This window comes from Phyllobates terribilis, unplaced genomic scaffold, assembly GCF_046119375.1.
Source record: "Phyllobates terribilis strain yellow unplaced genomic scaffold, ASM4611937v1 Scaffold_1__5_contigs__length_1240528914, whole genome shotgun sequence".
Lineage (NCBI taxonomy): Eukaryota > Metazoa > Chordata > Amphibia > Anura > Dendrobatidae > Phyllobates > Phyllobates terribilis.
The window spans coordinates 141,021,349-141,047,246 of NW_027362761.1; the positions used below are offsets into that span (position 1 = coordinate 141,021,349).

Below are 25,898 nucleotides of genomic sequence, written 5' to 3' on the forward strand. Positions count from 1 at the left end.
GAGAAGCGTAAAAAATATGCTTCAGGTCCGCAACGTGGGCACATAGCCTAAAACATATCGTACATCTCCTTTAAATTCGTCCAAGGGGCACCATTGCCAGTGTGCGTATACCCTGGTGCGCGTATACCCTGGTGCGCCAGCGTGTGTATATACCCTGGTGCGCCAGCGTGTGCGTATACCCTGGTGTGCCAGCGTGTGCGTATACCCTGGTGCGCCAGCGTGTGCGTATGCCCTGGCGCGCCAGCGTGTGCGTATGCCCTGGCGCGCCAGCGTGTGCGTATGCCCGGGTGCGCCAGCGTGTGCGTATGCCCGGGTGCGCCAGCGTGTGCATATGCCCGGGTGCGCCAGGGTGTGCATATGCCTGGGTGTGCATATGCCAGGGTGTGCATATACCCGGGTGTGCCAGGTAGACACCCAGAAGTCAGCCATGAGCTGTGGCGTCCAGTCAGGGTGACTGTCTCCATAGAGAAGCATGCGTCCTGAGTCAGCAGGCGCTGTTATTGGAGCAGTGAGCAGGAAGAGGAAGCCATGCCGCCTGGCCCTGTGTTGTTGTGGTCGGTGTGGGGCGGTGCACGCTGTGTGCAGCAGGAACAGGAAGCTGAGGGCGGAACATAACGAGCAGCAGCCGAGCCGGTGACTGCAGGCGGGAGCATAGAGCGGGCAGATGTGAGGCAGCCGATACACGGGGTCTCCTAGTCCCTGCTCGCTGTGTGAGGCGAGACACAGCCCGGTGAGTGTATGCACCGTGGAGACGTGGTGCTGCTCTGCAGGGAGGGTGCCATACTGTATACTGGGGTTACTCCCGGCACATTGTAGGGCAGCTGAAGGGCTCAGGTAGCAGAGTCATCGCCCTTTGTTGGTCTGTAGCCCTCATTACCACACTGACAATATGTACAGTGGGCAACTAAAGTGCAGACAACAGTTCCTTATGAATAGTAGGGTTAGTGGGTAAATGTATCTACCTCTTAGAGTGGTATGGCCCAAATGTGAGCTGAGGTAAAAAGATTGCCAGAAGCTAAGGGGGACCATGCTTTCTTCCCTTAAGCCTCTGACATGTCCATGGCCAGGCACGAATTCCCTCACACTTGCCCCAGTATATACAGCCGTGTGTCGGAATAGTTCTTCTAATAGTCTTCTCACACCTATCTGCCATACTTCCTTGAGGCGGGACGGGAGCCTTAGTTGACGTGTTCTAGTAGTGAACTCCCATTTTCCAGCTCTGGAAGTGCACAACTTATGGTTGGAGAATTGGCAGTGTTACCCTAGGGGCAATAAACCTGCATTCCCCAGAAAATCACAATTTTGGAGTATTTTAGGACTTTAGTTGGTGCCGTCCCTTAGTTGTTCCTCCTGTAAATGTGTGAATAAAGTGCGTGTTACCATTTTCTTATTCTGCAGTCAGACGTGTCAGGATGTGACTTTCCCCACCAGGTGATTGCAGGGGGCTAGAGGAGCACCCTTCCATGTATGAGGGTCGTGGGCTTACAGAAGTGTATATCACACAGTGACCTATATGAGGCTGTAAGCTCGGATCGGGATACCCTTCACCAGGCTGGGGGTTGTGGTCCGGATACAGACATAATGGTGCATGTATTACTAACGCAGACGACCTCTGCACATGTCGCCATTTGTACTTCACCTACGTGCCACGTCCTTGTAATTCAGTAAAAAGCTATAGTGGCTTCCATACAGCATCACCTTCTGTTCATGGAGACATTTCTGTTTGGTGATTCTACAATGATATGAAGCCTGTCTGACCAGATCTCACAGTGACAATGTACACGGTACAAATATATGCAGGTCGAAACGAAAACACCCTTGTTACCAAGCTACATGTACGTGGGCTTTCAATGACTGAAAGGAAGTTGTGACATTTGATACGTCAATGCTTTGCTGAAGAGGGCAATGTATGCGTTACATAATCAGAATTAAGCTCTGTTAACATTGCGTCAGCTTCTGTTGTAAATTAAAGCCGTGACACAGTAGCAGATCTGTTGCAAGACCAATATCAGCTCCACAGGATGGACTTCATTGTCCACAGGATGGACCTTATTGTCAATCTCCCTACTAATTTCTGGTTTTGATGTGAAAAATGGAACTGCATGCACCCCCATTTTTCCCATCCAAATGCTTCCTATTCAACGGAGACATCTAGTTGCAGGTACATGAGGACTACTCTACCTTTAAAAGGACTGTCCCTCCGTTATCCAGCCAGCTTAAGAGCAGCGATTACAAGCTCTACATGAAAGAGCATGTAAGTGCTGCGCTCCTTGCCTAGGAGACTGGCCACCACTGATGGAGTGCGTGGGTATCTGGTAACTTAGACAACAAGAAGTAAACAATAAAATTAAAAATCCCTCTATTCTTCACACCTGTGAGGATTTTTAATAACATGAGTTTCTTGTTTTTTTTACAACCCCTTTCTGTTTTAACCATTTATGATATTGTGAAAACCACTTTCCCACATCTGCCAGAAATGTAGGTCACTTATCGGGTGTAGCCCGCACTATGCTCACAGATACTGGCTGTGTTATACTGGTATCTGTCTTTTAAAGGCAATCTGTCAGCTGAAACATGCTGCCTGAGCCACGGGTAGCTTGTATCAGACATTGGCTGCATGATCTCAGCCAGATATGCTTGACTTTGGGACACTACAGCACTTTAACGGGACTCTGTCAGAATAGAATGACTGTTTAAACTAAGTCCTGCCGCTCTGTACTTCATGGCAGGGCCAATCATTTTAAATACATCTTCCCACCTGTTTGTTTTCCCTCAATCTTCACCCTCTCTTCTTTGATTGACTGATAAGCCATAAACCTTTTCTCAACATTGTATCTAAATTTCCATAATTCTTTTTTGACCATTTTTTTTCTCACAGTACACAGTTTAATTTAAAATCATTTATATTTTTACAGACTGGTGTTGTGATACAGATTTTCTTCTGCAAAAGATCAGACTATGAACGATGGGGCTGCCTATACATTTTGTTGCTGACCCGCAGGGATGGTGCTGTGTCGGGGTTATATTTTTCATATGGCTCTACAACACACTGTTTATTCCAAAACTCATCCTCTTTCCGCACTTTGAAGAAGGACATGTAACTGCTGCTGCTATTTGGGGTAAGTTGCTGTTTCTATGTTTTGCGCTCTATAACTGTCAGCTTAGTGTGAAAATACACTATATGGGCAAAAGGATTGGGAAACGCCTATTAATCAGTGAATTCAGATTTACCACAGGTAAATAAAAAAAATTAGCCATTTAGTCTGCCATCATAAACATTATTTCTAAAGAGCTTCCTGAATTCGAGCATCTATAATATAACAGTAGATGCGACCCTCTGTCCGAAGCCTTTATAGACTGCACAGGCGCGACGCGCCGGCGCAGTCTGGCTCCACACAGAAGAACGCATGGAGCCGTTACAGGTAAGAGGAGTATATGGCACTGAACACATACCGCGATCTCCGGCGCCATAGGACATACTTACCTGACCCGGAGGAGTGTTGCCGCGGCACCTCTGTTCTGGCCGGGTGCAGAATCGGCGCATGCACACAGCGCGCCATCCCGCGCCATTTTACAGAAGACACATTTGCAGTGTGTCTTCAACAAAATGGCGACCGACAGCGCGGTGTTGGGCACGCGCGTACTCCAGCACCACACTCCTACCCCGACCTCCGGCAGAATGGGACGCAGTGCTGGAGCACAGGGAAGAAATATAAGTGTGGGGGGGTGCCAGGCTTCCCAGGATTGGTGGTGGTGGGGGAGGGGTGCCAGGCTTCCCAGGATTGGTGGTGAGGGGGGGGGGGGGGGTGGATGTCAGGCTTCCCAGGATTGGTGGTGGGGGGGGTACCAGGCTTCCCAGGATTGGTGGTGAGGGGGGGGGGGGGGGTGCCAGGCTTCCCAGGATTGGTGGTGGGGGGGGTACCAGGCTTCCCAGGATTGGTGGTGAGGGGGGGGGGGGGGTGCCAGGCTTCCCAGGATTGGTGGTGAGGGGGGGGGGGGGGGGTGGATGTCAGGCTTCCCAGGATTGGTGGTGGGGGGGGTACCAGGCTTACCAGGGTTGGTGGTGAGGGGGGGGGGGGGTGCCAGGCTTACCAGGATTGGTGGTGAGGGGGGGGGGGGGTGCCAGGCTTACCAGGATTGGTGGTGAGGGGGGGGGGGTGCCAGGATTGGTGGTGAGGGGGGGGGGGTGCCAGGCTTACCAGGATTGGTGGTGAGGGGGGGGGTGCCAGGCTTACCAGGATTGGTGGTGAGGGGGGGGGGGTGCCAGGCTTACCAGGATTTGTGATGATGGGGGGGGGTGCCAGGATTTGTGGTGAGGGGGGGGGGGTGCCAGGCTTACCAGGATTGGTGGTGTGTGGGGGGGGGGTGGCAGGCTTACCAGCATTGGGGGTGAGGGGGGGCTGCCATGCATACCAGGATTGGGGATATCTATACTATAACCAGGGATGTGTCCTCCTGTCCGAAACCTCTATAGACTGCACATGCACGACTCACCTGCGCAGTCTGGCTCCAGACAGAGGAACGCATCCAGCCTTACAGGTAAGAAGTATGTGGCGCAGAAGATCGCGGTATGCGCAGACACTGAATGCGTACCGTAAGCTTGCTTATGCATACCGCGAACTTACTTATGCCATAAGTACATATCTGCCGCGAAGGAATGTTGCTGCAGTACCTCTTTTTTTTTTTTGGCCCGAGTCCGGGGAAGGAGTGCAGCGTCGGAATCGGCGCATGCGCATAGCACGCTATCCGGCGCCATTTTAGTAAAGACACATTGGAGCCGGACAGTGCGGTATGGGCACATTCGTACTCTGGCGCCACACTCCTCCCCTAGCCTCCTGATGGGGGCTGCACGGAGGAGGATGGGGGCGGCACTTAGCAGGATGGGGGCGCATATACCAATAAAAATGCTCGCTACCCGGGCATAGAACGGGTTCAGTAGCTAGTGGTACTATAGTAGGATTCCACCGTTGTAACAAGCCAGTTCGTGAAATTTCTTTCCTCCTAAAATATTCTGCAATCAACTTTGACTTTGATAACAGAAAAATGAAAGCGTTTAGGAACCACATCAACTCAACCATAGAGTAACTCAGACCCTGTAAAGTTAGTGGTGTCCCTGAGTGCTGAAGTCCACAGGGCACAATTCAGCGCTCTGTTGACTCAGCTGCAGAGTAGTGTTGAGCCACCCCCGTAGTGTTCGGGTTCAGTTCGTCGAGCACCGGCATGTTCGTCGAGCACCGGCATGTTCGTCGAGCACCGGCATGTTCGTCGAACACCGGCATGTTCGTCGAACACCGTTAAAACCAATGGCAGGCAAACAAAAACACATAGAAAACACCTTCAAAGGTGGAGGAGTAAAAGGAGGAGGAGACACAGTTCAATTCACAATTCATCAGCGGCATACACCGGTACCCGACAATTTAGAACAGAAAGAATAGCGCATCACACATAGATTAGATAGATAGAAACATGGTAGTCACATATATAAGTACAGTGACAGTGTTGGTTACTGTACTTGTCATTTAGTGTTAGAATTCTCCCACGCTGGGATGGCATTGAGATGACAGGCTGGATCGCAGCAGAGCGCTACCATCCCACTTGTCATCCTTCAGACGCTCTGCAGTGTCTCTGAAGGATGACGAGCTGGATGGTAGCGCTCTGCTGCGATCCAGCCTGTCATCTCAATGCCATCCCAGCGTGGGAGAATTCTGCTCAAGCGGTGAGTGCAGGAGAATTTTCCCACGCTGTCAGTGACGTGCATGAGGTGAGCTGTCTGAACAGAAAGAATAGAGCATCACACATAGATTAGATAGATATTTATATATGTGACTGACATGTTTCCAAGTACAGTGATAGTGTTGATTACTGTACTTGTCATTTAGTGTTAAAATAAAGGACTCTGAAGACTCAAACAGTACGCAAGGTGGTGTTCAGAATGAAAATTACATTTCCTTTTCTTTCTTTTTTTGCCCTGTTTCTGGAAAACTCCTTTAATATAGAATGCTTATCTGGCAGACACAGGGGCCATTTTTGACCCCTGGCAATGTTTATGTCAAAATGGAGCATTATAGGGACTAGATAAATAATTGCATATGGTAGGGCTTTGTAACTTGAGGGTTCCTTAATGTGTGATTTTAGGAATTTCCTTTTATCTCTCATCTATGGGATAAGGGATAACTTGCTGATCGCTGTGGGTCTGACTGCTTGGTCACCCAGTGATCCCAAGAACAGGGCTCAGCAGCCCAGTCTTAAATGGATTTAAGGTGTACATGCTTGACTTCTGTTCAGGGTTGTACCACCCATGGAGGCAGATCACGTGGTCGACATGGGGCCCAGTGAACAGAATAGTGTAAAGGGAAGCTGTCAGCTCCATGCTACACCATTCAGACTGAGCGTTTGAGTCTCAAAGCAGCAGGTGACATCAGTAGATCTTACCGGCCGCCCACTTCACTGACCGAGCTGCACATCACGGGCATTGGGCAAGAGGAGGAGGTTTTATTTTTTTTTTAATGTCTGTACTTGTTGGGGGCTGTGGAGACCATTATACTTTATGTGCGTGGGAAGTAGAGGGTGGATGTGGGGGATCCGTGGATAGTGTGAATCGTGCTGTGTGGCATATTATTCTGCTTTGGGTGTCTGTGGCAGAAAAATAATTTCTGGGACCACTGTGTTGGCACCATACTTTGCGTGTGTTTGGGGGATTTATTAGGGGGATATCATATTGTATATGGGGGCATAACACTTCATGGGGGCCATTTAAGGGGTTTTGACAAGAGTGATAAGACTAAGGGGTTTCAGTAGTCACATAATTACTGGGCATGTGCCGCAATACATATCCCTCTCCCTGTTTATAAACTTTTGGAGGTTTGAGCCCAGGCCCTCTGCAGAGTTTTCTTTTCCCTTCGGGGTGTGGAGAAAAGGGGTGGAGGGCCTCTATTAGGACTTTTGCTATAGGGCCATGTGATTCTGATGTACGCCCCTCCTTCTGCAGCTTCCAACCTTTTATCGGACTGCCGGGGAAGGCTAAGTGCTGTACTCTTATTTTTTGCTGTCCATTTGTCACTGATTGGAGTTGATACCAATCATGTGTGCACCTCTGTTACATTAAAGAAGTTGTCCACTACTTTATGTGAACCCCCCCCCAATGTATTTCCCCGGGGCCCGGAAGTGTTTTTGTAAATAACTTGCAGTGCCTTTTCTGCCTCTGAGCGGCGCTATCGCTGGCCGCTCAGAAGCATCACGTGACCCGTCACTGATGTCACGTCAAGTGAAGCGTGATACCAGTGACGCGCTCCCCGCGGTGGATGCTGGGTTGTGGGCGGGGTTACCCTATGCGTCACACCCAGCATCCACGCGCGCTTTCCCAATGAATGAGGAGAGGGAGAGCGCGCGGTGGATGCCAGGTGTAACGTGCTGGGTAACCCCGCCCACAACCCAGCATCCACCTTGGAACCAGAAAGATCATGACCCCCAGCTGCAGCCGGAACTTGACGTGACATTATCGGATGTCAGAACCGGCTGCAGCCGGGGGTCACATGATGCCTGCAGAAAAGGCACCACAAGGCATTTAGAGAAACACTTATGGGCCTTGGGGGAATACATCAGGGGATCATATAAAGTAGTGGACAACCCCTTTACACCCAAGGTGGTTTGCACGTTAATGACCAGGCCAATTTTTACAATTTTGACACTGTCACTTTGAAGTAATAATTCTGGAACGTTTGTTTCAACGGATCCCACTGATTCTGAGATTGTTTTTTCGTGACACATTGTACTTCATGATAGTGGTAAAATGTGTTCGATATGACGTGTTTATTTGTGAAAAAAATCTGAAATTTGGCAAAACAACATTTGAAAGTTTTGCAATTTTCAAAAGTTTAATTTTCATGCCCTTAAATCAGAGAGATATGTCACACAAAATAGTTAAACAACATTTCCCACATGTCTACTTTACATCAGTACAATTTTGGAACCAAATTTTTATTTTGTCAGGAAGTTATAAGGGTTAAAAGTTGACCAGCGATTTCTCATTTTTCCAACAAAACCATTTTTTTAGGGACCACATCACATTTGAAGTCACTTTGAGGGGTCTTTATGACAGAAAATACCCAAAAGTGACACCATTCTAAAAACTGCACCCCTCAAGGTGCTCAAAACCACATTCAAGAAGTTTATTTCCTGCTTCACAGGAATTTTTAAAATGTGGAAGAAAACAATGAACATTTGTTTTTCTTTCACAAAAATGTTACTTTAAACCCAATTTTTTTTATTTTCGCAAGGGTATCAGGAAAAAATGGCCCCCAACATTTGTTGTGCAATTTCTCCTGAGTAAGCCAATACCCCATATGTGGGAGAATAACACTGTTTGGGCGCAGGGCTCAGAAGGGAAGGAGAACCTTTTGACTTTTTGATTGTAAAATTTGCTTGAATAATTAGCGGACGCTATTTTGCATTTGGGGAGCCCCTGATGTGCCTAAACAGTGGAATTCCCCCCCCCCCCCCCACAAGTGACTCCATTTTAGAAACTAGACCCCTCAGGGAACTTATATAGACGTGTGGTAAGCACCTTGAACCCCCAGGTGCTTCACATAAGTTTATTACATTGAGCTGTAAAATTACTTTTTTCACACAAATGTTTTTCAGCCCCCAATTTTGCATTTTCATAAGGGTAACAGGAGAAATTGCACCATGCAATTTATTGTGCAATTTCTCCGTCGTACGCAGATTCCCCATATGTGGGGGAAAACCACTGCTTGGGCATACGGCAGGGTTCGGAAGGGAAGGAGCTCTGTGTGACTTTTTGAACGCAAAATTGGCTGGGATCGAGATCGGATGCCATGTCGCGTTTGGGGAGCCCCTGATGCGCCCAAACAGTGGAAACCCCCCCCCCCCCCCTCCCCACAGGTGACCCCATTTTGGAAACTAGACCCCTCAAGGATTTTATCAAAGGGTATAGTGAACATTTTGAATCCAGAGGTACGACACAGAATTTGATAACATTAGGTCATCATATTCAATAAGTTGTCATTAGTCTTGAGCGCAAGTGCTCACTACTTGAGTTTGCCTCGGGTACTCAGGTATGCACCATGTATCGCCGGTGCTCGAGTGACATGCTCGAGTCCCCGCCCCGCATGTTTCACGGTTGTTAGACACACACAAAAAAACATGCGGGGATCTCTCGTGCATGGCAGGCAATCCCCGCATGGTTTTTTTTTTTTGGCTCTATAACAGCCGCGAAACATACAGTACAGACCAAAAGTTTGGACTACCTCTTGAAGCTCATCAAGAGTGTGCAAAGCAGTCATCAAAGCAAAAGGTGGCTACTTTGAAGAACCTAGAATATAAGACATATTTTCAGTTGTTTCACACTTTTTTGTTATGTATATAATTCCACATGTGTTAATTCATAGTTTTGATGCCTTCAGTGTGAATGTACAATTTTCATAGTCATGCAAATACAGAAAAATCTTTAAATGAGAAGGTGTTTCCAAACTTTTGGTCTGTACTGTATGGGGCGGAGACTCGAGCATGTCACTCGAGCACCTGCGATACTCGGTGCATACCTGAGTATCCGATGCAAACTCGAGTAGCGAGCACTTGAGCTCAACACTAGTCGCCATACCGTTATTTTTTTTTTCCTCTTTGGAAAAAATCCCAACTCCAAAACAACCCTAAGGCTATGTTCACACTGCTCCCCCCCCCCCCAGAAATGGGTTAAAAACGCATTGCAAACCTCGTCCCATGGTTTCCTGTGACATTTTGCAAGTTCTGTGCACATGATCAGGATTTTTCCTGACTGAATTTCTTGTGCAGAAAAAAAGCAGCATATCCATTCTTTTTGCGTTTTTGCCTGCGTTTTTCCTATACCATGCATTGTAAAAAACGCATCTGAAAACACATCAAAAACTCTGTGGGTTTTCCACAGTGTTTATGCTGCCGAGAGGTGCAGAAAAGCTGCAGACATTTTTCTGATCGTGTGCACATAGCCTTACTCAACCCTAATCCTAACCCTAACACAAACCTAACCGTAACTCTAATCCTAGAATTATTTTTTTACGCCGTTCCTCGTGCGGTATAAGTGATTAGACGACTTTATTCTTCGGGTCGGTGCAATTACAGCGATACCAGATTCATATTGGGTTTTTATGTTTGGCAGCTGTCACACACTAAAAGACGCTTTTTTTTTTTTTTTGCAATAATTTTTCCATATTTCGTCCGACAGTCATGTAAGGGCATGTTTTTTGCAGGACAAGTTTTTATTGGTACTATTTTCGCGCACATGAAATTTTTTGATCGCTTTCGATTCCGATTTTTGGGAGGCAGAATAAACAGAAGCAAACAATTCAGGAATTGTTATTTTTGTTTTGTTTTTTTTTTATTCTGCTGTTCTGGGTGTAGTAAAATTGATAAAGCAGCTTTATTCTTCGGGTCAGTATGTTTACAGCGATATTACATTTATATTTTTTTTTATGTTTTGGCGCTTTTACACACTAAAAACTATTTTATAGAAAATGTATGTATGGCGGCTTGTTTTTTTTTTGGGACAAGATGACTTTTTCAGCGGTACCATTTTTATTTACATTTGTCTTTTTGATCGCGTTTTTTTAGACTTTTTGTTTGGCGGTATGATGATAAAGCATTGTTTTTTTTGCTTTTTTTTATATTTATTTATTTTTTTTTTACCCTGTTCACTAAAGGGGATAACTAGTGGGACAGTTTTATAGGTCAGGTCGTTCTGGACGCGGCGATACCAAATATGTGTACTTGTTTTGGTGTGTGGTTTTTTTTTTTTTTTTTTTTTCAGAATAATATTTATTTATGGGTACAGTAGATCTTATTTTTTTTTGGATTATTTATTTATTTTTATTTTTTTTAATATTTTTACACTTTTACACTTTGTCCCACTATGGGACTTACATTTTTTGCAGGCTGATCGCTTGCATAGCTTAGGGATGCAGCAGCATCTCTGTGCTTTGCAGGCTGTCAGCTCTGCACTGACACAAGTTAGATAGATTGCGCACTGCGCATGATCCATCTAACTTCCTGATGCCTGGTGATTCGGATGCCGTCATGACGACATCGGGTCACCATGACAACGATCGGGACCCCGCGCTGTATGCGCTGGTTCTCCGATCCAAGGTAAGAGGTGCGCTCTTACCTCTGCTTGCCCCAGAAATGCTGCGGGACCGTTCCTGGCACATAGTACCGGGTGTCAGCTGTTAGAATTGGCTGACACCCAGCGGTGATCGCGCCTGCACAGCCTCTGTGTGGGCGCGATCACCGGGACGTAATAATACGTACATGGTCAATAAGGCCCAGGGCGCAGGTACGTATTACGCTCCACGTCAGAATGGGATAAATATGCAGCTGCAGAGCTCCGATCTCTGAATCACTGCGGAACCCAACAGTCCGACTCCCCATGATCAGCAAGTAATCCTGTATCCTGTGGATGGCAGATAGCTTGTGATTTTGGGAAAAAACAAAATAATCGTGCTGTAATATAGTAAATATGTTATAGTTTTGGTAATGTGTGTTATTTTGTCTTTCAGCTTATTATGCAACTTCCGTCTTTTGTGTGATTTCGCTTTTAAGAGCATCAACTGCAGATCCTGGTAAACTGCAAGATAGTCCAAAAATCCCCCTTACAGGTAATAGTTGTAACAGTCAGGCTAAGTGCCGACGATGCAGAAATACTCCGGATTTTTCCTGAGCGTTTCTGCATCTCCCTGGCAGAAAAAAACGCATGCGGATTGTACATGCTTATTGTACATGTGGTTTTCCTGCCAGGGACAAGCGTAAGTGAAGCGTTCTTCACATGCATTTCCGCATGCGGGTTGTCAAGCGCTTTCCAAGCTATATATAAATCCATGCAACCCGTATGGATTTTATATAGTGTGACCAAGTAGTTAACAAAAAGAATAAAAATCGTAAAAAAAAACATTATACTTTCCTTTCGATGGCCCCCGGTCTCCTTATCCGATGCGTCCGGTCTTCCCGGTGTCTCGCGGTTGTCTAAAAGGACCTGCCATGACGTCATTTAGTCATGTGACTGGTCACGCGACCGCTAACGTCATGGCAGGTCCTTTTAGACCATCGCGAGCTGCCGGCGAGCCAGGACGCATCTCTATGGAGACCGGGGGCCATCAGAAGGTAAGTATAATGTATTTTTTTTATTTTAAATTCTTTTTTTTACCTGTACCATGGTACCCGGATCTGGAGGAGAGTCTCCTCTTCACCAGACCCAGGTACCATCCGCACATAGAATCGCTTAATATCCGCATGTGCACATGTAGTCATGCGGATATTAAGCGATTCAATGCAAGTCAATGGCGGCGAAAACGCCGCGATTACGCAAAATAATTGGTAGTGCTGCGGATTTTTCCGCAATGATGATCCGCAGCGGAAATTTCGGCAGCATGTGCACAGCACATGGGGATTATCATTGGGGAACATGGCAGGCCTTCTACCAAGCGTTTTTTTAAGCGTTTCTGCAGCGGAATTGCTTAAACGCATAGTGGGCACACAGCCTTATAGTATTTTACTATATTGGGCTACTTTGTGCTCTTACTAGTAATGCTTGTAACCTGCCAATATTGCAGCTATTTAATCACTAAAGTGCAGTAACTTACTCCAGACCTCAGCTGGTGTACATTTCTGGTAGCAGTGCACACTAAGTATCAGACTCTCCTGATTCATTAAGCAGTGCATGATGCTTAAAGGGGTTGTCCACTACTAGGACAACCCCTTCTTGATGTAAATGTTTGGCCTCGATAAAATAAAGCCTATACTCTCCTCCTGTGTTGGCACTTGCGTTCCCAGGGCTGTCGTGCTGTTGTTGTGACACGTGAGCCCAGCGCCTGATCAGCGCTGGCATCACTGTCTCCGCCTTAACACGAATTGAACATGAAGAGGAAGTCAGAGAGACTTCGTATTCATGTTCAATTCGTACAGAGGTGGGGCCAGTAGTGGACAACCCCTTTAATGAATCAGGTCAGTGTACTCCAGCGAGCGATTCGTGTAGATCAGTGTATTCTACACCAATCTTAATGAATCGCCCCCTTTGTCTCCATGTGTGAGTGGTGTGTAGCTTGGACAATGGCCAATCCCAAGTTTAGAATGTTTAGTGGAATATGTCTGACCACCATTTAGAAGTAATCCAGAAAAAAATAAACCAGTAACTTCTGAATGACAGCATTTTTTTTTTTTTACCTTTTTTTTCCTTTATATAGAAAAAGAATTTTGGGAGCTATGCAACAAATGTAATCTGATGAGACCAAAACGTTCACACCACTGCAGTCGATGTGGGCACTGTGTCAGAAAGATGGATCACCACTGTCCTTGGTAAATGCCATGCTATTGTAAACAATATTTCCACTTGGTACTATTTAGTTAATATTAAAAATGCATTGCATAACATTAACCCTTTAGTGACTAAGCCAAATTTTTCAGATGACATGTAACTTTGTGGCAAAAGCGCTGGAATGTTTCAACTGTATCCCAGTGATTGTTTTTTTTTCGTGACCGATTGTACTTTGATAGTGGTACATTTATTTTGATATGTTTTGCGTTTATTTCTGAAAATATCAGAAATGTGACATTTGAAATTTTTTTTTTTAATGTTGAATGTTTATACCCTATAATCCAAATAATCATACCACACAAAATGCTTAATAAATTACATTTATGTTTTGTGATGTTAGAAGATTTAATAATTTAGCAGCAGTTTTTCATTTTGTTGCAGGAAATTTACAAATTGCTAACATCTGAACAGATCTTGCAGATATCACTATAGCAGGCAGACTCTCCAACTATTACTTGGCCTTGCATTGCAATGACAATCATCAGGACCACATAATTGCGATCTCGGGGTGCTGATGGGGTTGAAAGAGGGAGCCTCCACACTCTGTTAATTATCTAGATGCCGCTGTCACTGATGACATCAGCATGTAGGGTTGTCAACATCGATCTTAAATGATGCAGGAGGATGTCAGGCATAGTGTAGATCTGACAACTGCTGCACTTTCACCCATTGGGGGATGCCGTTTTCTTATTTCGGGTCAGTAAAACGGTGTATTTGTGATCATTAAAGGGTTAAAAATAACATTACCTAATATTTTAAGTTTATAAATTGAGGGCCATTGAAGTAAAGTGATCCTTATTTCTAGTCTTTCCAATTACTGCTTCTCCTTTCTTCCTTCATTGCTGTTGAAAGTTGAATTTAAGCCCTATATTTGACCATTTCTGCATGGATTTGGTATTTAGTAATGAGCTGCTGATAAAAGATACCAGCTTGTCAGGAACCAGCATGCGCCCAAAGTTTCCCAGAGAAATAATAAATGTTAGACTACTTCCACATACTGTGCAAATTACGCCATGTGATTTACAAACACAGATGCCACATTTAGAGCATGCTGCAGTTGTAATGGTAATACCAAGGCCCAATATAAAAAACACTAGAAGTGTGAAGGAGCGCAACAAAGATGCATTGTTTATGGTGTGTGTTTTGGTTGTTTTTTTTTTTTGGGCAAAAACCTCTGCAGCCAATTGTTGACTGGGGAATAGGAGGGGAGGAGGGGAAAGTGTCACTTTAGCAAGATATTGGGCCCAATTTATCAAGATCGTCGTTGTGTGTGCCGGTCTTGATGAGATGTGCTGGAGTTACACGCTCCTGATTAGAGGCTTATGCCTCTTCATTAATCAGGAGCGCAGACAAGCAGTGTACACCTGCGCCTCACCACAAATCCTACTCCAGCCCAAGCTGGAGTAAGATTTGTGGTGCAGCAATTGCCGACGCTCGGCATGAATTTAACAAGCAGCAGTCACCACACCTCAGCTCCATCAATTTCAGCGGAGCGGGCAGAAACTGGCATGAAGATGCCAATAGTCGTAAAATTTAGGCTCAACTCTGATTTGCGCCTACATTTTTAGACTTTCAAATCTCCACACCACAATTCTGGCGTGTAAGCTTTCATTTTTTTTATTCTTTATATTTGCGCCTTTTTAAAGTCTATTTTATGTGTTTGTCCGTTTTTAAATGTTTACCGTTGTGGGTTGACTTTGGGATTTCCAGATGTTTTCGGCTGATTCATCAGTTGATTTTTGTAAAAAAATCTTGCACAATTGTACAATTTTCCCCTGCAGATCTTGACATTTTAGCAGAGTATACAACTTTTTGTGCTAAACAATCGCAAAAAAAAAGTTTTTTTTTTATTATTCATGAAGATTAACCATTCTTAAAATAAATCGGCAAATACCACTATACCAAACTAGCACCAATGATGAATCTGGCCCTTTGTGTACCATGTTACAAAATAAGGTGGAACCTAGTTAAGGTTTTGAGATGATTGAGGGCTTTTTTAAGAAATCGTCATTGGAAAAATATAAACACATGCAGTCACTTCCGCTTGAATGCCTTTTGTAATTTACTAAAAATAAATAAAGTTTCTGCCCCCACTAATTTGAATCGGATCATTGTTCCATTGAATCACTCCGTTGTTTTTACTAGCATTGCCGGCTATTCTACTCTACCCAAGGAAGATACTGAGAATTGGATCCTGTTAATGGCTGTGCATAAAAAATAAAATGGAGATGAAAAGGAGGTTTTGATATAATAATGAGATGCTTTGTTTTTTCATGTGTTATTAATTGCTATTGACTCTTCCTGCAGGATAAACAACTGTGTTGGAGAAGATAACCACTGGCTGTTTCTCCAGCTTTGTTTCTATACACAGCTCCTTAGTGGCTATACTCTCATTCTAGATTTCTGCCACTACTATTACTTCTTGCCACTAAAAGCCATCAACTGGGTATGATTTTTTTATTTTATTTCCTATGTCTGAATACACTTAACTTTTTTTTTTATTATTATTTTGAAATGTAGAAAACAAGACCTAACAGACGGGAGCTGACGAGACTGTTAACCCCCTCACTACACAGAAATTTTCCATTTTTTGCTCCCCTTCTTGCAAGCGCCATAACTTTTTTATGATATAGCCATATGAGGTTGTTTTTGTTTTTTTGGCGGGACGAGTTGTACTTTTTTACTCATAACGTTTTTATTTTTTAGGATCTGGGGCTTATTTTTTTGCACCCTGAGCTGACGTTTTTATTGATACCATTTGGGGGTAGATACGATATTTTGATCGCTTCTTGCAATTTTGCGGCAGCCATAAAATGTAATTCTGGCATTTCAGATTTTTTTTTCTTGTTACGCTGTTTACCGATCGATTTAATTCATTTTATATTTTCATCTGACATTGATGAAAGCAGCGATGCCAAATGTGTTTTGTGTTTGTTTTTTTTTTCATATTTTTAAAAACTTTTTTTTTTGTTTCTTTTTACAGTCTTCAATAGTTTCCTTAGGAGATTTGAGACTGCAGTCGTCCAATTGCTTGTACTACATATAGCAGAAATCACAATCTCCTATGAGGATCTCCTATGACAACCCATAGGCGCACTGTGGTCACGTCATGGGGCGCCGATGGGCAGCATGAATGATGCGCGCCCCTCTGTTGGCACATATTAAATCCCGTTGTCTGTGATTGACAGCAGGATTTAACTGGTAAACAGTTGCGGGCGAAGCATTAAATCAGCCATCAAGTGTGGACAAAGATGTGGGCTTTGCGTGCAAGCCAACATCAAAGGCAGGGACACTGCGTTTGACGCATATGTATGTCAGAGGTAGTGATAGGGTTAAAGGGAATCTGTCAGCATAGAATAACTGTTCAAACTAAGTACTGCCGCTCAGTGCACAAAGGTGTGGTCAGTTAGTTAAAGGGAGCCTGTCATCAGTTTTCTGGCTTATAAACTATGCACATCACCTTTTGAGATCACAAGGATGGGGTTCCTGCAACCCCTTTAACGTCCTCAGACGTGCCCCTGCATACCTCAGAAAAAGTGTTTTATACTTGTCCCGTGGTGCATGTAAATTGCACCATCCTGTTTAATGGGTGTTTCCAGATTATGGCCCATGTTGCCTCGGTCCCTTCAAACGCCGCCTATTCTAACTGCATATAAGTGGATGACGTCTCTCCGTCATCCATGTAGTGCCCGAAGTCTCACACCTGTGCAGTGGACTCACAGGCTGTGCAATAGGGCACAGTGAGGCGCGCCTGCGCAGCTTTCTGATTCCCTAGCGCAGGCGAGATTTTGGGCACTACATGGATGACGGAAGAGACGTCATCCGCTTACATGCAGTTAGAAGAGGCGGTGTTTGAAGGGACCGAGGCGGCGCTGATCACAATCTGGAAACGCCCATCGAAACGGACCGTGCAATTTACACCTGCTTGTTTTCCCTCGATCGCCACCCACCTCTTCTTTGACAGCTTTGGCTTCATAGAGCCAGAGAATGGTGGAGATCGATGGGAAGCCAAGCAGGTGAGAAGGTGCTTTTGATTTTGGTTTGAACAGTTCCTTTAAGTGGAGTAGCGCCTGATACATGCAATTTCAATGCAGAAGAGTGTAATGCAAAGAAGGAAATTCATAGCTCACTGGATTTAATTAGAAAAAAAAAGTGTTATTTAATAGCCCATAATAGCAACGTTTTGGTTCTAAGTGAGAACTTTTTGTCAAGCTTGAAAAAAGGATCTCATTTGCAACCGAAATGTCGCTGTTATGGGCTATTGAATAGCACTTTTTTTTTCACTTTTTCAAATTGGTGTGCTGCCTTCATTATTTTCTTATTATATTGAAGGCTTGGTCTCTACTTGGGATGTTTGGCACCCTGACTTTTTGCTTGTGCTGCTTCTATTTTCCTTTTTAATCACTGGATTTATAAACCTGTTGTTAATATGCATTTTATAAAAAAAAATTGAGTAATGTGTGTCACACAAATACACACACTTGCACACCTTGGCATGTTATCATTGAGGTTGTTAATGGTTGTATGAGGAAAATTTTACCCCACTGAATATACTTGGTCATTCTGATCATTCAGATCTACTGCTGACAGCTCCCTTTGCAATTGCTGACCAATGACTTCCTAGATGTACTCAATGGGAGACAAATCCAGAGATGCTGCAGGCCATGGTTGCACGTTTAGGTCATGCAGGCTGCTCACCGTAGCACAAGCAGTATGGTGTGTTGAAAAGTGGGAATATTTTGGAAAAAACTAACATGCCACTGGTTCAACTTTTGATCCATGTACTGTAAGTGAATTGTATGTCGCATACCAAACCGAAGGCGTCAAACATCTACACAAAGCATCAGAAGGCATTCCATGATATTTGGATATGAGCCACACATCTAGCTACAGGTGTTCTATTGAACTTAGACTATCATGTTGCAGAGCAAGATGGCAGTGGAGGCTTGAATGGAGGTCTATCCTGTTCAGCGAAGAGACCTATTTTTGTCTTGGATGCAATCATAGCCAGAGATTGGTCTATAGACCATTTGGGGAAAAACCATGAAGTGGCCTTCACAAGCGAGGAAACATCACAACGGTCCTACTCCTGGGTTTATAGTCTGGAATGGAATGAAGTCAAGAGGCGTCCAGCTACAGTACAAGTACGCTAACAACCAGGCCCCATGTTACTCGTGCTTTTATGAGCAGCGTGTGTTGCCTAAACATTCTACCATGGCCTGCAGCATCTCCGGACTTGTCTCCTATTGAGCACCTTTGGGATGTCATTGCTTGGGAAATGCAAAGGATTTTGTTGGTTTGTGTTCCAACATATGCTTCTCCAGGTCAATACAATTACGACAATACCAAAAGTGCATAGGTTTTTATTGTTTTTTTTTTTTTTTAAGTGATTGAAAAAAAAAACCTGGAAATTTAAAAAAAAAAAAAAAAATAAAATAATAATAATTTTTGTTTGTGCCGCCATTTTCAAAAAGATGTAACGCTTTCAATTTTTGGCTAATGAAGCTCTGTGATGGCTTGGTTTTTTTTTTTGGACTTTTTGATATTTTTGTTATAAGTTGGGGGTAGATACAATGTTTTGATCTCCTCCTGTTTTTTTTTTTTTTTCTTTTTTTGTGCTGTCAAGGTGGTCAAAGAGCCGTAATTACAACTTTTTTTTTTTTTTTTGTACGAAGGTACAGAATGTCACCTCGAAGTCTATTGATAACGTGTTACCGTAAATTAACAACTTAGAAGTTACAAAGAGCTAGAATACCATTGTCTGCATGAGCCGTTATAGTCAACTTCTGTCATTGAGACCCTTTAGGCGTTGTTGGCTATAAAGAAAGATCAGCTATGCTCTGTAGTGTTGTATCTCTCATATATTGTTTTCTCTTAAAGATCTAGGTAGCCAAAGATACATTGCTCTCAATGTGTCTAGCCATCTGTGACATTCTATGCAACGAAAAACAAAAGAAAGGGGCATTACAGTAGCAAGAAGCACAGCTCCATATAAAACTAACACATTTTATTGAGTATAATGTGCCATATATTAAAATCAATTGAAACCTTTCTCCTAATGGTGAACAATTTGAAGTCTGCAACATCTATTTTTGCTGCCCATTGACTTGCTACTTTGTTTCATGGTTCAGTGCTAGTTTAAATGGGAGTACACTTCACTGAAACCTAAGGGAGATGAGAAACCAACATTTCTAATACTCCTACAGCATTATTATGAATTTGCTTTCATTTCATCCTATTTGGTCCTTGCAGGATTTATTTGTCTTTAGACATGAACTGGCACTGCTTCGAATATCAACGTTTATGGGCATTGTCATGTTTGGAGGAATGTGTAGTTTGTTCTACACCCAGGTTGTCGGCATACTAACGGTAAGGAACTGTGTGTTTTCTACTCAATTTTCTTGGGTCACATCCCTATTTTCACATTACTTATTTATAGTGTAAGACTATACAGAAGCATCCTTCACTACCTTTCCTTTTGACTTGGGACATCCTGAGATGAGTGACACTATTTCCTAAAATTGGGGTGTACGTACAAGATGACAAAAAAGTACAATTAAAAAGAAAATCTTTTGCGTCAATCATTCTGATTGACGTTATGAGTGGGTTTTTCATTTTGTTTTGAAAGCTGGGAAAATGAATGCAAAATACATGTATTTTGTTACATTTTTTTTTTCTTATTGTTATTCAAATATCGCCACATCTGTCTGCCATTGGGCTCCTAATTTACTTGCTTATTAAAGGCAGGATTATTTGTGGGAAAAAAATGTATGTATGTAGAGTCTGGGTAATTCGACCATGATTCGAGTAATGATCCTTCCCCTTCTCCTCTAATATTGGTGTATACAGTCTGCACAAGCAGATTATCTGTGACCCAGATAAAGTAATTAGACTTTACCCAGACACTTGTATAGGGTAGATCTGGAATCTCATTTCCTAAAGTTAAAAATGTCTCTCTCTCATCATAATGTGACCAGATGTTTCAGCTCGGCTGCATCATTCACCCAGACTAATCTAGGGCCTAATTTTCAAGGATTATCATGATTTGTTATACTGATAACATTATTTTATTAACCATTAACAAACTTCAAGAGGAAAACCTAGATCGGTTTGTTATGATGTCTATACAGTATATATATTTTTTTTCCTGCAGAAACATCAGTTTCAGGGACAGCCTGTGTTTTGGCTTAGGCGTTAAATATCTCAAATGTAAAGCCTCATTCTCTCTAAAATGGTGAAAGTGTTTTCAATATCTCTTAGCTCATGATAAAATGTTTAATTAAAGTTGGAACTTCAATTAAGTTTTCCGGGCACAAAAATTAAAACAATCTGGTTCTCGATGGAGTTGGTTCCCAAACCCTTTTTTTTTTTTTTATTATTATTATTATTTACATCCTGCATATCCTGCTAATTCTCCCTCTAAACCACATCTCCCAAGAGACAGCGCTGTATCTGTCTCTCAGCTCACACACTCCCACCCTCAGTGCCTGCCACTCCACCAACAAAGCCCCATCTACAGACCCCTATTCTATCTCAAGATGGATAAATTGCTGCACAGTTTTTCCTTCCTAGCATTCCTTCCACTCCACCTAGTATGTGCTATCCTGACACTCCTGGCGTAAGCAATATTACAAGTGCTGGCACTGACACCACACAGGCTCCATGTATTGCAGGGGAGCAATGAGTCATATAATGTATTAATTTATTCTAATGTAATCTAGCACTCTGGAACAACCAGCACCATCCTCTCTGGCTAAAGACACAGGCTTATAAGATTACTCGTTCTGTGTGTAGCCTGCAATATGCTCGCCTTGCTCTCCCTCCCTGTGAAACTGGTCGAGGATCACAAGCCATGTCCACCATGAAATCGCCATTTAGAGCACACTGTAGAGCTGCTGGCTGAGCCATTTAAAGCACAGACAGGAAATCTCTGCTTTAAATTGACAGTAGCATGAAGTAAGGAGCTGCAGGTCACATCACCACATGGGACAGCTCAGGAACAGCAGAATTTTATCAGCAAGTAAATTATGAAGTTTATTCATTTCTGATAGCCTTTACAATGCTTTAATAATTGGCCTGGAAAACCCCTTGAAAGGGAATCTGCCACTTGATTTTCCTCCTTTTCATCTCCAGCATTGTTAATCTGTTCAATAGCCATTTCAACATGCCCTTATTTAAACTATTTACCTTGTGAATAAAGTTAACTCTTGCATTGCTGATGCTTCTGTAAGACCTGGCAATTACCTAATTGCCATGTGTATGCCCAGCATAGAGCTGGTCTAGGTGTGCTAGAACCCAGCAGCTTTGCTGCTCTTGGTGTGTGGCACTGCAGGGGTCAGTTTCCCCTGTAACTGGGGTTCTTCTAGTTGGCCCAGTTATTTTACTGGCTATAGAGTTAGTACAATGGAGAAAGTGTGTTTTTACCATTTCACCCCACTTGAATTTTTTTTCTGTTTTTCTCTATATGATATGGTAGCGTAAAGGCAATTTTTTTTAAAACTACTAATTGTTTTGCCTAAAATCAAGTCCTCCTATGGTTATGTGGATGAAAAAAATCTAAACTACAGCTATTGAAAGGAGGAGGGGGGATGAAACTGTCCTAATCAAGAGGGATCTATGTAGGATAGTTCTTTATTTTCTTTCTAGGTTTGTTGCTTTTTGCTACGGATCCACTAGGTATTGATGTTTTGTCGCGTGTTTTGGCATCCAATTGATCTCAATGGAGAAAATCTGAAATAGAATTTGACATGACATTAATGTAAAGATCTGTACCCCCAAGGAAAATGCTGTCTATAGTCTGTGTATGAGATTTGTCGAAGCAAGCAATTCTGTCTTGTGGACAAGCACAATCTCAATTTTTCTTCTTTTATTTTTTTAGGATATGACTACTATAGAGAAGATGTCCAACTGTTGTGATGAAGTGTATGTAACATTCATAACTGCAATTTTATCTATTTGTGGGTAGATAATATCATTTGCGTTTTATACATTTCACATTTTGTGTATCTATTTAATGTTTAAAAAATATATTCTATGCAAACACACATTTGAAGAAAAATGTTCAGTTTCCCAAGCAGCTATCCTAATTTCACTGGACACGTGTATGTAATTTGTTCTACCTGATCTTGATAGTGAGAGAAAATGATGTCTGACTTTTCAAATGACTTGACATCTATTGTTTGTTCTAATTTCCATTACGTTGGGGTCCTTACATGGGAGGCGAAGCAACATTTTCATCTTTTTCAATTCTGTTTTTGTTCTTATGAGGGGGGTGTTTTCGATAAGACAAAATGGTATTTTCAAGGTTCAAAGAGGTATGAAAGGACTTGCCACTGTTCAGCTGACAAGAATTCTTGTCATCCTAGGATTGTCTACAACTTCAGAAGTTGCCCTCCATTGATTGACAATAAAGTTTCAGCCCCTGCTAGGTGGTGGTAAAACGCAGCTGCTTGTCACAAAGAAAGGAAAGCTACGTTTGTGATGCTAGGGAACACAATTCATCTAAGCCCTCTAATAGATCCCCAGCCAACCCTGTATTGTCTACACTGACTGAAATGCACCATGGGAATGCCGGCTTTCACTAATAATGCTGTCTTCTGTAGATCGAGAGCTCGAAAACCATGGCAGCAGACCTTCTCAGAAGTTTTTGGCACTCGCTGGAAGATCCTGTGGTTCATTCCTTTCAGGCGGAGACGACCACTGCGAGTCTCCTACTACTTTGCCAATCATGTCTAAACAGATGGATGGTGGGCACAGATGGGTCCGCCATGCTGGAAGCAAGTTACAGGTTTTATCATAACAGTGCTATGACAGTCTTCAAGTCAATTATAATCCACCCACCAATCTTATACATCACAAAGTGCCCCAGGCTTTGTTTTAATAGTGATCTCAATGCAGTTGTGGGAACAGTACAAGATATGTATTTATGTGCTGAACATGGTATCCTTTCAAGATGTCCTTTTACCCTCAGGACACATTGAGCTCCCTCAGGCTAAGAACTAAATCCACGGATTAAGATTTATGTCAGACGAAAGTTTTCAACTACTTTTTTTTTCATAGTTTTCTTTCCTTTTATATCAGTGCACTGATGTTCTAATCATTTTTTTTTTCTTAACAAACCAAATAGTATTTATTTTTGTATAATGTAAAACATGTCTTTTTTGAACCATTATTGTTTTTAATATGTTTTTATTTTTCTGGACTAATTATACATATAAAGTATAAGAGAATAACTGACTGTAAGTCAATTTCCTTTTAACTTGAACAGTCAGATTTTATAGCACTCCACTATACAAAACTATTCTAATTTAAATGTTGCTACTACTTTTTCTTTGACAGATTTATATATAATATGGTACTCTGTGGTGGCTGTTTTATCTAGTAATTTAGTTACCCTTTGATTTTTCTGCCCTTTATTGAAAATGTCATAATGAATTCACATTGTATGTTTTTTCTTATATAATTTTGTTGTCTTTGCAAATACAGGTCTTTAAAATGGAAATGGTTCTAATTCTAATCAAAGCATCCAGAACTTTTTAATGTAATACACAATAACCTCATATAACAGAAAAAAAAAAATGTCATGAACGACTTTTGAAGCATGTCAATTAATCATGTGAAGAAAGTCTGGGATTCCAAACTACAATAATGGGCAAGCGCAAAAAATCATTGCACAAGTGGTAGTGTATGAAAGCTGTAATGAGTTGACGTCGAGGGGGAGGGGGGGGGGGGCTTTTCAGATCAGGTTTCCACTAATTAGAGCTGATGTCTATGACATGTCCTATAGATGTGCCATAGAGGTTTTTTTTCGCGATTCATCAAGAGTAGCAATTTTTCATGCCAGTCTTGATGAGGACCTGTGCTGGAATCAGATCTTTTTGATTCAATAAGAGGCACATGACTCTTAATGAATCAGGAGCGAATGATCCGTGATGGGCGCCTCTCCACAAATCTTACTCTAGTCAGGGACTGGAGTAAGATTTCTGGTATAAGGAGTGCCACATCTCATCATGAATTAGATGTTGTAATGTCATGCCTGTGCCCCAGCTATGCCAAAATGAAACTGGTGTGAAAATGGCTAAAGTCATTACATTTTTGCGCACCTTGTTGTTTTGTTGAACAAAAATATTGTGACTTTTTAAAGCTATTTATATCAGAATACTGGCGTAATCGCTTTGCTGGATCGGGACCTTCAACTAACACTTTTGAAATACACAAATATAACTTGAACAATGAAATAAATCACTGCTTATAGTCAACTATTATTGGAAAGTAAGCATCTGGCTTTGCAGAAATGCAATTCTGCACTTGACAATTTAGCAAAATATTTAGTAAAAATTGCATAATGCTTCATGTTTGGTGAAATGTCTAACCCAGTGATTAACAAGCGTCCTATAAATGTTTAAAGGTGTGCTGAATTTGTGTATGCTCAGGACAACTTAAAAATATTTTTCCTATATCATTAAAACTGAAAGCACCAAACAATCTTCAGGATCCTAATGTTCAGAAATCTTTCAGTCACTGAATGGACTATTGGTTAATGAGGAACAGTTTTTTTTTTTTTAAATAAATCTTATTTTATAGCTGAAATGTTATTTATTATAGCACCATTTATTCCATGGCGCTTTTCACGTGGAAAGGGCAAAAACGAGTCAGTGACTGGTACAGCAGGAGCGAGGACCCTGCCCACGAGGGCTCACAATCTACAAGAGATGCGTGAGGATACAGTAGGTGAGGGCAGAGCTGGTCGTGCAGCGGTGTGGTGGAGCGAGGGTTACTGTAGACTGTAGGCTTGTCGGAAGAGGTGGGTCTTCAGGTTCCTTTTAAAGGTTTCCACAATAGGCAAGAGTCTGATGTGTTGGGGTAGAGCGTTCCAGAGTAGGGGGGATGCACTGGAGAAATCCTGTATGCAATTTTGGGAATAGGAGGTAAGAAGGGAGTAGAGACGGATGTACTGTAAATACTCAAGTATAAGCTGATCCGAATATAAGCCGAGGCACCTAATTTTACCACAAAAAACTGGGAAAACTTATTGACTCGAGTATAAGCCTATTGTGGGAAATGCAGCAGCTACTGGTAAATTTCCCCAATGCTGGTGTGCATGGCCCCCTCATCCCCAATGCTGGTGTGCATGGGCCCCCTCATCCCCAATCCTGCTACTAAAGAGAATGAATATTCACTCTTCTCCAGCAGAAAGCCGGCGGCTGCGATTTAGCGCGAGCAGTATAAGTCGTAGCCACCGGCTTTCTGCTGCGGCTCAGCGATCCTCTGTGCCCACTATTAGAGAGTATGATTATTCACTCCTCTCCATTCCCACGGGCGTGGAGAAGAGTGAATTTTCATTCTCTTTAGCAGCAGGCACATGTGGTAGCTGCAGCAGCCGGGTACAGCCTGTGCACCGCTCCTCCGCCACTGCAACCACACCACACCACGCACTCACTCACGCACACACACCACCTCCCATAGCCGAAATGTAAGTATATACTCGAGTATAAGCCAAGGGGGGCTTGTTTAGCATAAAAAATGTGCTGAAAAAGTCGGT

General features: G+C 42.9%; 1 protein-coding gene across 1 annotated transcript; it reads left to right on the plus strand.

The window, feature by feature from the left end:
- The first annotated feature begins 446 nt into the window (after positions 1–446).
- ZDHHC21 (zDHHC palmitoyltransferase 21) lies at positions 447–25,273 on the plus strand. The gene is made up of 8 exons (XM_073667913.1): positions 447–730; positions 2,916–3,119; positions 11,547–11,645; positions 13,227–13,338; positions 15,665–15,803; positions 19,610–19,726; positions 22,236–22,279; positions 22,960–25,273. The coding sequence occupies exons 2-8, from the start codon at positions 2,966–2,968 to the stop codon at positions 23,090–23,092; spliced, it is 798 nt and encodes a 265-aa protein (XP_073524014.1). The 5' UTR covers positions 447–730; positions 2,916–2,965; the 3' UTR covers positions 23,093–25,273.
- Positions 25,274–25,898: the final 625 nt, after the last annotated feature.